This window comes from Elephantulus edwardii, unplaced genomic scaffold (assembly GCF_000299155.1).
Source record: "Elephantulus edwardii isolate Elephantulus edwardi_28Jun2011 unplaced genomic scaffold, EleEdw1.0 scaffold00056, whole genome shotgun sequence".
Taxonomy (NCBI): domain Eukaryota; kingdom Metazoa; phylum Chordata; class Mammalia; order Macroscelidea; family Macroscelididae; genus Elephantulus; species Elephantulus edwardii.
Window position 1 is genome coordinate 8,980,685 of NW_006399806.1, and position 15,263 is coordinate 8,995,947.

Below are 15,263 nucleotides of genomic sequence, written 5' to 3' on the forward strand. Positions count from 1 at the left end.
CTATACCTTTGATAATAGCCCAGAATAAGAGGTGTATTATTGCAAATAGGACTGATAGAGGGAAGGTAGGTAATTGTGCAGCAATGAATGGAGATATGTGTGTGTGTGTGTGTGTGTGTGTGTGTGTTTTAAGTAAATTTGGGGAGGAGGAAGTGAAGGAGGGGGTAAAAAGTGTAACAATGAATGAATGAATGACAATCTGACTTCTCTAAACATTCATTAAAATCACAATTAAAATTTTATTTTTTAAAAAAGACACACTAGAGGGTAAGCTATGAGTTGGCTCCAACTTGATGATAATGAGTTTTTTAGTTTAAAATATTATAACAACACTCAGCAGAATAACAATTGATTGGTATTTAAAACCAAAAAGGAGAAAAACGAAATGAGTACATATGTTCTTTTTAAAAAAATAAAAAAGCGTAGAAGTTCTTGCAATGGTGAATAACGCTGCTGAGAGCAATGGTGTACAAGTCTCCGTTTGCGCCTCAGTTCTCATTTTCTCGGGGTATATTCCAAGCAGTGGGATAGCTGGGTCATATGGAATTTCTGTGTTCAACTTTCTGAGGAAACGCCAAACTGCCTTCCGGAGTGGTTGTACTATTTTACATCCCATGAGCAATGTTTAAGAGTTCCTATCTTGCCACATCCTCTCCAACATTTATTATTTGCTGTACTGTTGAACTTTGCCACTGCTAGTGGAGTGAGGTAGTAAACCAGTAAAAATGAAATTTTTTTTTATAAAAGCATACACTTGTTCAAGTCACTTATAAATTCTCCTGTATGGTGTGATAATGCACCTTCTACATTTGTTGTTTTATGATTTGCTTTGCCATTCCCTAGAACGACTACAGGAAACTGTCCATGCAGTGCAAAGACTTCGTCGTGGGCTTGCTTGATCTGTGCAGAAACACCGAGGAAGTTGAAGCTGTTCTGAACGGAGATGTGGAGACGCGCCATCCCTGCGGAGACCACGGCCGTCCAAACCTCAGCCGCCTAAAACTTGCCATTAAATATGAAGTGAAAAAAGTAAGGTCAGACAGGAAGCTCGGGTTACCTTATTTCATTTTTTATTTGGTGCTAAATAATGATGAAGGGCTGATATCATTAGATTTGAATTGGGCTTTTCTAGTTAATAATTAAGTTTACAGCACTCTCTCTAGTGAGTCATAGCCTCGTGTGAGGCATTCAAACTACAAGAAATGGCAATCTTTTAATGTCTAGACTTATTTATATAGTACATTACAGTCATTGTCCATTTTCTTAAACAATTATAGTATAGGAATTGTGTGTAACTAACAAAGTTATTACTCCATTTTATAATTTTTATGTGACCAAATCCTTCAATTCCTCCTTTCAGTGTATTTTGATCCTTTCAGACTATATATGTGGAATACTTTGAACCTTGCTCTACATAATGTCTCCCCTTAGCCGCTTTCTTAAGTTAGTTATGTTTTGTGGTTTGTTTGGGTTTTTTTAAAGAAAACCATTTCTAAAAACTCATTTTTATAGTGAAAATAGTACCTACGTACAGGGTGGTACACTGCTAACTGAGAAGCCCACACATCTCCAGCATTGTTGTAGCAGCAGCTCTGCTGGAGAAAGATGCAGCCCTCTTCCCACTAAGATCCACAATTTTGGAAACCCTATGGAGTGTTGGCTATAAGGCAGAATTGAGTCAATTATTTTTATATTGAGTTCCGGTAAGTTTTCTAACATGTATAGTCATGTCCCTTTTTTATCACCTCAGTTCTTAATGGAGGGTAGTTAAACACTGGTGGTCTAATGGATAAGAAGTTGTGTTGCCAGCTCAAAGAGAGGCAGTTCAAGTCTGTGCTGCAAGAGAAAGATAGGCAGTCTCCTCCTGTGCAATTTGCAACCTCCAAACACCCACTGGAGGGAGGGTTAGCTGTTGGTCAGTTTACTCAATAGAAATGAGTTTCAGTTACATTTCTCTCCACAAATTTATCTCTTGCACATCCTCATATATTAGACAATGCCATCTATTTTATTATTTCAAAGACTGCATTTGGTATGTTGAAAGGAAAGAGCTTCTGTTAAAATTATAGCCAAGTATGACACGAGTTCAGAACAAAGGCTCCATAGTGGAGTGGACTTGGGGACAGAGACTGTATAACAATGAAAGAATTTTTCTTTTACTTTTCAAAAAGAAGAGAGAACTGGGGGGAAGGGGTGGCCAGGGAGAAAAGTGCAACAATGAAGGAATGAAAATCCAAAGTCTCTGTAAACTTTCATTAAAACTAATAAAGAAAATTTAAAAAAATTATAGCCAACTAAATCCTGAGAAGCAGTTGACTCTGTAACCAATGGGATTGATAGAGTCAGAGTTGACTCAATAGTAACTGATAATAACATTGTTATATTATTATATTAAATCAATTAGATTATTATTTACTTGCGTCTCTTTTTTTCACTTGAGATTGACACAGTGACTGTTACAATGGGCTTGAGCATGATGCAGATTGTGAGAACGGCACAGGTTAGGACAGGGCAGTTAATAGCAACACTATGAATTATAGTGGACTCAATGACACCTAACAAAACCAACATTATCTGCTTCAGATTTTAGTAATTAGATGATGCTGCAATAGACATCCTTGTTTAGCTTGCTTCCATGAATTTTATTTCTAGATGAAATTACTACATTAAAAAAGTTTGTTTCCCCAATGCACCTGTTAAATGTCCATTTTTTAAAAGATGTACCGCTGTGCTTGCGTGTCAACCATATCTAACTAGGCATATTTCCTCAGCTCACAATGGATATTTTAAAACTTGATAGTTTTGACATTCTAAGAAGATAAAAATTATACCTCATTTTGATTCTTTCAGTAGTTAACCATTGTTAAGAATAATTTTTCTTTATATAACCTGTATATTAATTTAGCATTAAATTTGGGGTGTTGCTTTTTGTATCTGAAATAATGTAACCTTCCTTCATGCACAAAGTTTATTTGCAAAAGATAAATATCTGAGAAAATGTTTTTACTAAGGAATGTAAAAGATTTTTAATTGAAACTGCCTGTGGCACAAGAACAAAAAGAAATATCAATGAAACAGAAAGATAGGCTAGAAATAGAACTATATATATATTCAAATATATTATCAATGGGATTAGGTCAGTGAAAGAAAAGTGATATTTGAAAAGATAGTATTCTGAGAGCTGTGCTAGATAGGAAAATAATATATAACCATAAAAGCATTTATGTAAAATATGAATTAATCTTTTTATAATGTTAAAGTTCAAGCATGTTTCCATGCTTTGAAAGAAAGCCAATTTATCCTATAGAAAAATTTTGATGAATTGGATCTTCCAAGTTAAATATCAATTTAGAAATCCCTGCATCTTGAAGCCCATATTAACTAGATGTTTTATGTTTGTTCTTTAATTCTACTAGTATCTCTCCATGAGAAATCACAGAGCTAAACATTAAAACACACAAAAGTGGTTTATGTGGAACTCTTCTTTAATCAAGCTGCTAAACACTTTGTCATCTTCTTGCTAGTTTGTAGCGCATCCAAACTGCCAACAGCAGCTTCTCTCCATATGGTATGAGAATCTTTCTGGTTTGCGGCAGCAGACCATGGCCGTCAAGTTTCTTGTGGTCCTCGCCGTTGCCATCGGACTGCCCTTCTTGGCCATCATTTACTGGTTTGCTCCATGCAGCAAGGTATGCCTATAAAACCCAAGCTACTATCTCTTCTAAAATTACAGCCAGTTGTACGTATCAGAACCAGGTAATCAAAGAAAAATTTCATTTCCAAGAAAAATTTTTCAAGGAAATCATAGATATGTTTATGATTTTAATATTATAAACTAAAACAGATTTACTATAAAAAATACAAGAGGGAAAATTCATATTACTAATTGGATTGTTAGTGTGTGAAAGAAAAATTTCAATTACGATGTTTACTACTCAGTTACAACTAGGTATATTTTCTTTCAATTATCTGTCTAAACATACCTACGCATGCATTTTTATATTGCTCTGGTAACCTAGTGGTGAGAAACTGAGCTACAACAAAGGCATGCAATTTGAATGTTGGGCAATCTCCTCCCATGCAATTAACCCCTCCTGAAAACCCATTGGAGGGTCACCTATGTTCCAACTCAGTGGTACACAACAATCACAAGAAAGCAGCAGATATTTCTCATTTAGAAAAACTTGAGATGGAAATTTTCAGTTTGTATTTCCTTAAGCTAATATGACCAAAATTATAACACATATAAAGGACAACCATGTAAAATTGTATGTAATGCTTATTTTTAGGGAAAACAAAAAAACCTCAAACTCATTGCCCCCAAATCAGGGCCAACTCGCAGCTGACACTCCAAGGGACTTTCAGAGTCTGTAAATCACACAGGAGGAGATTGCACATCTTTATTTATCAGAGTTCCTGGTGGATTTGAACCTCCAGAAAAGGCCTGCTTTGGGGTTGGCAGCGCAACTCCCTGTCAACTACACCACCAGAGCTCTCTTGCTTTAGTGAAAGATAACTTATTTTAGGAGTGGAATCTATGAGAGTAGATTCTTCCCATTAGAGCCAAGGGAGCAATTTTTAAAAAGTAAAATCCATATTCTCAAGGTTTTGTGAAAATAATGAATGGACATAGTCTTTCAAGTTTGAGAAATATTGACCCACAATTCTCTTAAGGAACATGAAAATATGTCCTACATTGACAATAGCCTTAGCCTACATGTTCTTGAAGTCACATTTCTGGATCTGCTTAGGTTTCAACTCCAGTACCAAAACAAAACAAAACAAAACACCCCATACAAAAACTTCAGTTCCATCAAGTCAGTTCTAACTCATAGCAACATTCCATCAACTCTCCAAAGTGGGAAATCTTTATGGGAAACGGTTGCCCATCTTTCTGCCACAGGGATACTGGTGGACTTAAAACACTGTCCTTTCATTTAGTCAATTAGCATATAACACACTATGCCATCAAAATTCTTATACTGCTTAAAGACAGACTGACATTATATCTAAAGTTATATGGTGAAAGTGGATGCTGAACCACCTGTTTATGTGCTGTGGATTAATATTAGTTCCTTCACTTGCTATCCTTAAACACAATTTTCACACATTTGTAACACATGAGTTTAAATTCACAAAGTATATTGTCTTCTTCTTATAAACTATATATTTGGTGCTTTATCTGTATAGGAACACTTCTAAGTAGCTTACCATGTAGAAAGTCTTTATACATAGTTATTGTTATGTGTCTTTGAGTTGGAACAAATCTCTCCTTTACATGAAATAGATGTTTTGCTACTGTTGTTGTTTTATTTTCTTTTTCTTTGGTTTTGGGGTTTGTTTATTTTTTGTTGTGGTTTTTTAATGGGAAAGATTGTTCACACTAAATTGAAGTTTTAACAGTAAAATCTAGCATAGTTACACTGAATTGCTTTTGTAACATGTCTAAATAGATGAATCCATTGATTGAACCCAAATTAAACCTTTTTTTTCACTTAGAGAAGACCAAATATGTGTGTGTGCGCACACACACACACACACGAATATACACATGAATATTCCAACATATATGTGTGTATGTGCATAAGACTAATATAAAATTCTAAGTTCCAACTGCAAAGAGATTGAATCCAAAAAATGCAGTATATGCCAGCTTTAACTTTTATGACATTTGAAGACTATATAGATGAAGAAAGGTCATAGTAACAGAGAACATGGACTACACTATTTCCATTGTTTTAACTTTTAGTTTCCAAGTAAGATTTTCAAGTAGATATTCAACTTTTAGGATTAAAATGAATAATAAAACCTTTTTAAAGGAATATACATTTGTGCTTATTAATAAGAAAATATGAAATTATTTTGTCAAACAAAAGTAAGGTCGTGATGAGTCAACATTGACTCAAATGCATCAGCATTGGTTTTTGTTTGTTTTCTGCTTGATTGGAGATTTATGTATACCTGTGGTATACATAACAATATCTTTTATGTTTTCTACAATTTATATACTCTAATTCTCATAGAATGAGGCTGATTCATTCTAGTTCATTCAGATAATAAAGCAATGAAATCAGGACTTGTTCTTAAAATACTTGACTTTAAATTGTGTCATCTCTGAATATTTTTCCAATACACATGAATCTTATGCTATTTAAGAATCACTAGGACAACAGAATCAGCTGAAGCCTGAGTTGTACCCATGTACATGAAAGAAAGGAGAGCTTTGGTAGTGTCTCAGAACCATGGGGAGTTGCCCTGTAACCCAAAGGCCTAGCCTCCAGCTGTTCAAATCTACCTGCAGCTCTTAGGGAGAAAAAAGGGCAGTCTCCTCCCTTTTGATTTACAGATATAAAAACCCTCTGACGGGTCAGCTGTGAGTTGGTTTCGACTCAATGGCTCAATGAAAGAAAATGAGGTTAACAGTAAAAAAATCTATACCTTGTGAAGTAGTTTAATTTTTTTAAAAATTAATGTTTCTTCTGTACTTTATGACAAGTGTGCTCATTTGCTTTTTTGTAAGCGTTGTTGATATTGTCCTGCATTTTGTAATCAGTATCGCTCTGGTGGCCTAGTGGCAAGAAGCTGCTTAGCAATCCTGAAGACATGCACTTCGAGGCCACCAGCTGCTCTGTGGGAGAGGGACGGGCAGTCTCGTCTTGTTTGATTAACTGTCTCTGAAAACCTGCTGGAGGGTCACCTACGGGTCAGTTCTGACTCTATGGTTCACAACACACACAATAAATATCATTTAATTGGAGAGATAACTTACATGATTACTAGCAAGCTTGGCTGTATAGGTGGATAAGGAACGTGATGGCAAATTTAAAATATCTAGTTTTATATACAGATTTATTTTAGGAATATGCAGATGCTTATTTTTGTGAATGAGTGTTTTGTGAAGTGAACCCAACAACGGTGATTTTTCTTATGCAGATGGGGAAGATAATGCGTGGCCCATTCATGAAGTTTGTAGCACACGCTGCCTCCTTCACCATTTTTCTGGGACTGCTGGTCATGAATGCAGCTGACAGATTTGAAGGCACCAAACTGCTTCCTAATGAAACCAGCACAGATAATGCCAAACAGCTGTTTAGAATGAAAACATCCTGCTTCTCATGGATGGAGATGCTCATTATATCCTGGGTGATAGGTAAAGACTGATTTTCTGTCACTTCTTTTTGTAGCCTCAGCAGTTGGAGTGAATGACGCTAATTCCTTCACACATCAGTCATACTAATGTATGCGGCGTGCCATAATGCGCCACAAGTCATGATTTTCTTTGTGTTGTTAAAAGCATGCCTTGTGTTTGCTATCAGTTTTAGCCATAGTCTCCTCATGCCATGTGCTTCTTGCACTTACAAGAATAAACCAGAAAGAAAACCGAAAGGAGAGTCTTACTAATCAAGCTTATTGCTGTTATGGGCTGTCGAGTTGGAACCAACATATAGCTGACTGTTGAGAGGATTTTCAGAGGTAGTAAGTCTCATGGGTAGCCACTAGGCCACAAGAGGTCTCTTATAATAATGTACTGAAGTTTTTGTGAATTAACTTAGTAAACACATATAAAGTGCTTAGTATGACAGTATACTAGGCCACACATCAGTAAAAAAAAACAACCCTGCCATTCATGTTTTTGATTTAAAACTTAAAAACAGCCACATGATGGTACATTTAATAGAAACTGAAGTAAATAAATAGCAGCTCACATTTGTGGGTTGCTGATAATGTCTCAGGGATTGTTTATGTCATGTCATTTGTTTTTACTTCTGTTTCCTAGTATATAACATATAGTATCATAAATTTATGTTTCATGTGAGAATTAAGTAACTTGCTTTAGATTTCCCAGGTAGTACCTGAAAGATTAGAGTCCCCAGCTAGCACAAATTGTAACATGCTTAACTACTAGCCAAAAGATGGACAGTTTGAACTCATCTAGTTATTACTTCTAAGACTGGCCTGCGATCTGCTCCCCAAAGGTCACAGTTTTGAAAACTCTATAGATGAATTCTTCTCTTCACACTGGGATTGCTGAGAGTTAAAATGGATTTAGTGCAACTAACAACAATAACAAACCAAAAGAGAAAGCATTTAGTGTTAACCACTACACCATTTCTCTTTAGAATCCGTTAAACATATACCTTATAATAGAAATGAGACAGATGATTTACTCAAATAATTCTGAAAAAATAAACTCAATAGCAAGGATTTCTTGAGGCTTAGTAATTAAACAGCTTAGCTGTTAGCCAAAAAAGTCAGTGGTTTTAATCCAACAGGTCAGCATTTGTGGAAACATGTTGTTGTTGATGGATAGGAAGACTCAGTTTTATGAAAATGACAATCCTAACAAAAGCAATCTTCATGTTCAACACAATCCCAATACAGATACAAAATTCAGTTTTCAAGGAGAACAAAAAGGAAAAATAGTCATGTTTATTTGGAAAGGAAAGAGACCTTGAATATGCAAAGAACTTCTGAAAAACAAAAATGAAGTAGGAAGCTTAGCATTCCCTGGCCTCAAAACCTATAACCCAGTGGTAGTAACCAAAACAGCAAGGTGCTGGTACAATGACAGACACATGGACAAATGGACCACAATTGATAACCCAGAAATGGGCCCAGCTGTCTATGTTCAATTTATGTTCAACAAGGAAATAACACCTATCAAATGGGGAAATAACCTCTTCAACAAATGGTGCTGGCAAATCGGACTGCTACCTATAGAAAGCTGAAATAGGATACACATCTTACACCATAAACAAAAATCAACTCAGGGTGGATCAGAGAACTGGGAGTAAAGCCCAAAACCAACAGGATCATCAGAGACAAACTGGGACAATCTTAGAAAACTTATTCTATGGTATAAAGAGACATTTCAGTCCTGTTCTGCTTTTGTGGGCTCTGTCATACCTGAACCAGGAACAACCAGTTTGAAGCCCTGGTTTATAAATGACTTTTTATTATTTCCTACTGAAGATACACTAAACAAGATTAGACTCTTTTTGGATCACAAGATGGAACTTTGAAAATTTAAGTTTCACATATGAGTGGCTTATGTATAGTTAATGTATTTCATTTGTTACTATAATTTATTATTCTCATGATAGTAAAACAATTTTAAAAGTAAACTTTAGATTTTTTTAAACTTAGAAACCTACCCTGAATGTATTAAATTAATCTTTAATTTTATGAATAAAATTCTTTTCCTTGTAACTCTTATTCTGCTAACCTTTGTATTTGACTTCAGAGATCATCTCAGAATGTTTATTTAAAGGGAAATAGTTAACAGCTCAGAACAGATGGCTGATTCTCATATAACTTATGTTAGGCCCCTGATTCAGTACTGACACGGAAATTTTCTTTTTCCTTTTAGAAGAAGTTGTTCTTGAAAGAATGTTGTTATACCTTTTGGAAATATTAGTAAGAAGTGACACACTTAGGTCAGATGTTGGCTGTATTATGTTGGCTTCAGGAAAGATATTCATATATTGGTCATAGAAAGTCAATCTATCAAATTTGCAGTTGACCAAAAATTGAAAGGCTGAATTAAAAAAAATAACAGTCAAGGGGATCTTGACCAGCTCAGTGGTGAGCCCAAACCAAGGAGAGGTGGTATTGGAGGAACCTAAGCACATTTCCTTGGCAGAAGCTGCTTCATATGAAAATGCCCTGTTGGTGTTATGTGTTGCGGAGTTGGAACCAGCTCACAGCAGACCTTCCAGTTGGTTTTCAGAGACTGCTAATCACAGGGGTGGAAAATGCCCATCCTTCTCCATTAAAGCAACTTGTAGGTTCAAAGAGCCAACCTTTGGGTTGACAGCACAACTTCTTACCAGTATGTCACCAGAGCTCCTAGAAAATGTCCTAACAAGTACTTTTTACTTTAATGCGTCATGTAAACTGCTGAGAGACTAAACACAGTCCTGGATTGACTCTTCAACAAACAGGGACTATCACAGCACACTTAAGGGCTGTAATTAGCCCATTTCCCGGGCCTTTGACCAAACACATTTTTAAGACTGTTCTTGATTCTGGGTGCTACATGCTAAACAAGAAAATGACAAAATAATGTGCATCCCCTAAACATCAACTGGAACAGTGAAAATGAAATTCTAGTTCACCCCTCCATAGAAAATCACTTGAGGGGATAGGGAAGCTTAGCCTGGAAGGAGGGGTGGGAAGGGGTCTGTGTATTGTGAGGCTTGAAGCTTATTTATTTGGAGGGTGTCGTTTAGAGAAAAAGAAAACCAAACTGAGCCTTAGAAGAAGCTTGTGCAAGTGAGGCATCCTCAATGGAAGCTTCATTAACCTCGCAGTAAACCCACATCTGTTGGAGAAGAATAAATAGATTTAATGAGCACACAGGTGGCTTTATTCCCCCCCAAGAAATTGAAAGGGAGAGAGAGCAGATTGATTCTCCACTGTTCCAAAGGGAAGAAATAGCACCACTTTGAAGGGGTGCACGCTGAGAATGTAACAATGGAGCGTGGAGCGAGCAGCCTTGAGAAGCACAAGCCTTTCATTTCTCGGTGTCCTCTGGAAGAGGCTGAACTCCATGAAGTGTCCCTGCTTGCTAGACAAGTTGTGCCTTTGGGTCTTTATAGGCAGAACAGGCCACAGTGTTTTATTGTTTATGTTTTTAGTAAGGCATAATTTTTATCAAGAATTTTGCTTCTTTAAAGAAAGAGAGAAAGGGGTTAAGGGAAGAGAGTCGAAAACCACTAGACTATTATTAGGCTAAAGGTTGAAAGACAAAGATGCTTCGAAAGTCAGTAGGCTGGAGCTCAGGTAGCTGGTTGTTGTTTGCCGTTAATCTGGCCCATCCTTCTCTGGTGTCTTAGAGGTAAGGAATTTCACTGGGCACGCAAAGCTATGTAGTTCAAATTCACCAGTTGCTCCATGGGAGAAAGATGAGCAGTCTCCTCTCATTTGAAGACCCTCTGAAAACCCACTGCAAGTCCAGCTATTGGTCGTTTCTGGCTTGACAATACACAACAACAAGCAATATTAAATATCTGCTTAATCCCCTTGTTTCCTAATGTATCCCTATTTCCCGCTGAGAGACTACTGAAACCCCAGGGGCCACCAAATGAAAACTGCCTTCAGTTTTTTTCATATTTTCTCATAGTCACATGTGTGCGGAGGTTGTGTGTGGTGGACATATGCATATATGGGCTTTCTTTATTGTTTAACTTTTATTTTATAGTGTTTTGCTTACAATGTTCATATGTATTGTGTGTCCTACTATTTTTCATTCACATTGATTCATACAGTCATTCCCATGCATTGTGTTTTATAAAATTTATCACTATGACACTTTGCCCATCATTATCCTGTCTTTTTCAAGTCCTCATCAAATCCTTCCCATTTCCTTAACCCCTTCCCTCCACCCACCAAATTGTGCAACCCTGTGATTTTACCCTTACCCATCCTCACCCCTCTGCTTCCACCCCATCTCCCCTTGGATCCTTAATACATCTTTTGCTAGTTACCCTTCAATTTTCACAATAATGGTCTTATTCAGTATTTGTCCATATGTGACTGAATTAGTTCATTCACTCAGCATAATGCTTTCTATTCTCTCCCAAGTTATGTTGTATTTTTATAAAATTGTTGTTCTTGAGTGCTACATAGTATTCCATTGTGTGAATGCACTACAGTTTCTCAATCTACTTGTTTGTGGTGGGACATTAGAGCTGTTTTCATGTTCTTGCGATGGTGAATAATGCTGCTACGAACGTTGATGTACAATCTCCATTTGTGTCTCAGCTCTAATTTCCTCAGAGTATATTCCTAGTAGTGAAATAGTTGGGTCATACAGAGTTTGTATATTCAACTTTTTGAGGACTTCTAGAGTGATTGTACCATTTTACAATCCCACCAACAGTGTGTGAGTTCCCACCTCTCTTCCTCCCCTCCAACATTTATTACTTGATGTCCTCCAAAACATTGCCACTGCCATTCGGGTGAGATGTTGTCTCATTGTGGTTTTGATTTGCATCTTTCTTATTGCCAGTGCTTTTGAGCACTTCTTCATGTGTCTGTTGGCCATTCAAATATCTTCCTCTGTGAAAATTATTTCCAGGCCTTCTGCCCATTTTGCAATTGTGTTATCAGTCTTTTTCTTGTAGTATTCTGTAAACTTTAGTCATGAGACCCTTGTCTGAGATGATATTGCCACATGTCCTCCCAGTCTATAGGTTTCCTTTTCACACACATGGAGTTTCTTGTTATACATTCAATCCTAGTTTACTCTTTAAATGATTCAAAAGCAGCAATGAGTTTTTCTCTAAAAACACAGCTGCTGCACTTCCTTGAATGCTCATTTTGAGACAAAACACATTGTCAGGTCTTGATAAGCAAGAGCCCACATTTTCTTAATCTCTGCGAGCACCAAAGCCACTCATTTTTTTCTTTTTAAATGTTCTTTTTCAATATTTTTTCTTTTAATTTTTTGCAATTATCTCTTTTAAAAAAATTTATCTGATTTACCAACAAGATTTGTATACATTGCCCTTGTCACTGGATCCCATCACCTCCCCAATCCAGCCCCCATCATGATTACCCTCCATGCCCATCCTTCCTCCCCTGTTCCCCCCCTTAGATCCTCACATATGCTGTACTAGTTTTCTATTTATACAATAATGGTCATATACGTATTTGTCCTTATGAGACTGAGTTAGTTCACTTAGCGTAATAGTCTCTTGTCCTTCCTAATTTAGGTAGTGATTTACAAAATCGTTGTTCCAGCGTACTGTATAGTAGTATTCCATTGTGTGAATGTCTATAATTTCTCAATTCATTCAGTTGTGGTTGGACATTTGGGCTGTTTCCATGTTCTTGTGATGATGAATATCTCTGCTGTGAACATTGGTGTACCAATCTCCATTTGTCCCTCAGTTCTCATTCTCTTGAGTCATGTTATAAAGAGTGGAATAGCTGGGTCATATGGAATGTCTATGTTTAGCTTCCTGAAGAAATGCGAAACAGCCTTCCAGGGTGGTTGTACGATTTTACAATCCCACCAACAGTATAGAAAAGTTCCTATCTTGCCACATCCTCTCCGATATTTATTACTTGCTGTCCTGTTAAACTTTACCACTGCTACTGGAGTGAGATGGTATCTCATTGTGGTTTTGATTTGCATCTCTCTTATTGCCAGTGGTTTTTGGCATTTCTTAATGTAGCTGTTTGCCATTCAAATATCTTCATTTGTGAAAATCCTTTCCATGTCTTTTGCCTGTTTTTTCTTATCAGTCTTTCTCTTGTGAAGGCCCTGTAGGATTCTATAAAGTTTTGATACGAGACCCTTGTCTGAAATGGTATTGCCAAATGCACCCCCCCCTCCATTTCCTTAGGTTTTCTTTTCACTGTGCTGGAAAAGTTTCTGATGCACACAGGGCTTTAATGTTTAGAATGTCTTATTCATCAATTTTATCCTCTTCAGATTGTGCATTAGGCAGTCTCTTTATATTATAAACTAGGTTCTCAAAGCTTGATCCCAATTTATCTTCGATGAACTTATGGTTTTGGGGTTTACTCCCAGATTTCTGATCCGCCTTGATTTTATTTTTGTATATAGTGTGAGATGTGGATCTTGTTTCAGCTTTTTGTAGGGAGCAGATAGATCAGTGTTGCCTGCACCACTTGTTGAAGAGGTTGTCATTTCTCCATTTAATAGGTGTTATTTACTTGTCGAATATTAGTTGTCTATAGATAGATAGGTCTATTTCTGTGTTCTCAATCATGGTCCATTAGTCTATGTGCCTGTCATTTGACCTGTACCATGCTCTTTTGGCTACTACCACTGTGTAGTAGATTTCGAGGTCATTGAGTGCTGTGTCTCCCACTTCATTTTTGTTTTTCAGAAGTGCTTTACTTATTCAATGTCTCTTTCTCCTCCAAATAAACTTGCTCATTTACCTTTCAATCTCCTTGAAAAATGAATTTGGTATCTGTTTTAGTTTACTTGGTTCCACAGTCAACACTCTTGGTAACAGCAGCCAGGAAATCAGGAGACGAATTTCACTGGGAAAGTCAGCTGTGAAGGACCTCTCAAGAATACTGAAGAGCAATGATGTCAGGCTGGAAACTAAGGTGTGCCTGATCCAGGCTATAGTCTTTGCAATTATGTGCTATGCATCGGGGAGTTGGACAGTGAATAGGGATGATAGAAAGAGAATGGATGCCTTTGAGCTGTGGTGCTGGAGAAGAGTGTTGAATATACCACGGACTGCTAGGAGCAAAAACAGGTTTTCCCTGGAGAGGGTGAAGCCAGAATGCTCCTTGGAGTCAAGGATTCTGAAGCTTCATCTGACATATTTTGGGCATGTTGCAAGGAGGGACTGGTCCTTGGAGAGGGACATCATGTTTGGGAGAGTGGAGGGATGGTTCAGGAGAGGAAGACCCACTATGAGATGGATCAGTTCTGTGAGTAGAGTGGTGGGAATGAATGTGTTTGAGACGGTGAGGTTGGCACAGGATAGAGCAGCGTTTAGGGCTCTTGTACATAGGGTCACTATGAGTCGCAAGTGACCTGATGGCACATAACAACAACAAAAACAATTGGAATTGTGTTGAACACGTAGATTGCCTCTCTTAGGATTGTCATTTTCACAAAATTGAGTCTTCCTATCCATTATCCATGAACAGGGCACATTTTTTTCCATTTATTTATGTCTTTTATTGTGTCTCGCAGAAATGTTCAGTAGTTTTCTTTGTACAGGTCTTTTGTGTCTCTAGTTAGATTCACACCAAAATATCATAATTTGTGGTTATCTATTGTAAATGGTATTGCTTTCTTAGTTTCCTTCTCTGAGTTCTCTTTGTGTAGAGGAATTCCACATGAGTTTTAGAAAGTGATCGTATATCCTGCCTCTCTGCTAAATTACTGTATCAGCTCTAACAGGGTTTTGTTGTTTTCGATTCCTTGGGGTTTTCTGTGTACACTATCATATCATCTGCATATAACAACAGTTTAACCATCTCTTTGCCTGTCTGGACGCTCTTTATATCCGTCTCTTGTTGTATTGCCCCAGCAAGTACTTCCAATAAAATACTGAAGAGAATTGGTGAGAGTGGACATCCTTACCTGCTTGCTACCTGTTTGCAAGGAAAATGCTTTTAGTCATTCTCCATTGAAAATTATACCAAAGCTACTTATATTGAAGGCAAGTTTGTTGGAGAAGTTCATGACAAATGTGAGGATGTTTGCATGCTGCAGGATAGATATGACGAATTTAAGCTACCCCTCACAAAAGGGGAAA

The 15,263-nt window shown here is 37.1% G+C and overlaps 1 protein-coding gene across 3 annotated transcripts in view; it reads left to right on the forward strand.

Moving 5' to 3' along the window:
- TRPC6 (transient receptor potential cation channel, subfamily C, member 6) overlaps positions 1-15,263 on the forward strand; it is a 219,791-nt gene that overhangs the window by 140,163 nt on the left and 64,365 nt on the right. The window contains exons 3-5 of one of the 3 annotated variants that reach the window (XM_006887322.1): positions 844-1,029; positions 3,525-3,689; positions 6,934-7,150. In XM_006887322.1, the coding sequence (XP_006887384.1) occupies positions 844-1,029; positions 3,525-3,689; positions 6,934-7,150 (568 nt within the window). The remainder of the gene's footprint in view (positions 1-843; positions 1,030-3,524; positions 3,690-6,933; positions 7,151-15,263) is intronic. The other 2 variants (XM_006887323.1, XM_006887324.1) reach the window with 2 other exon arrangements.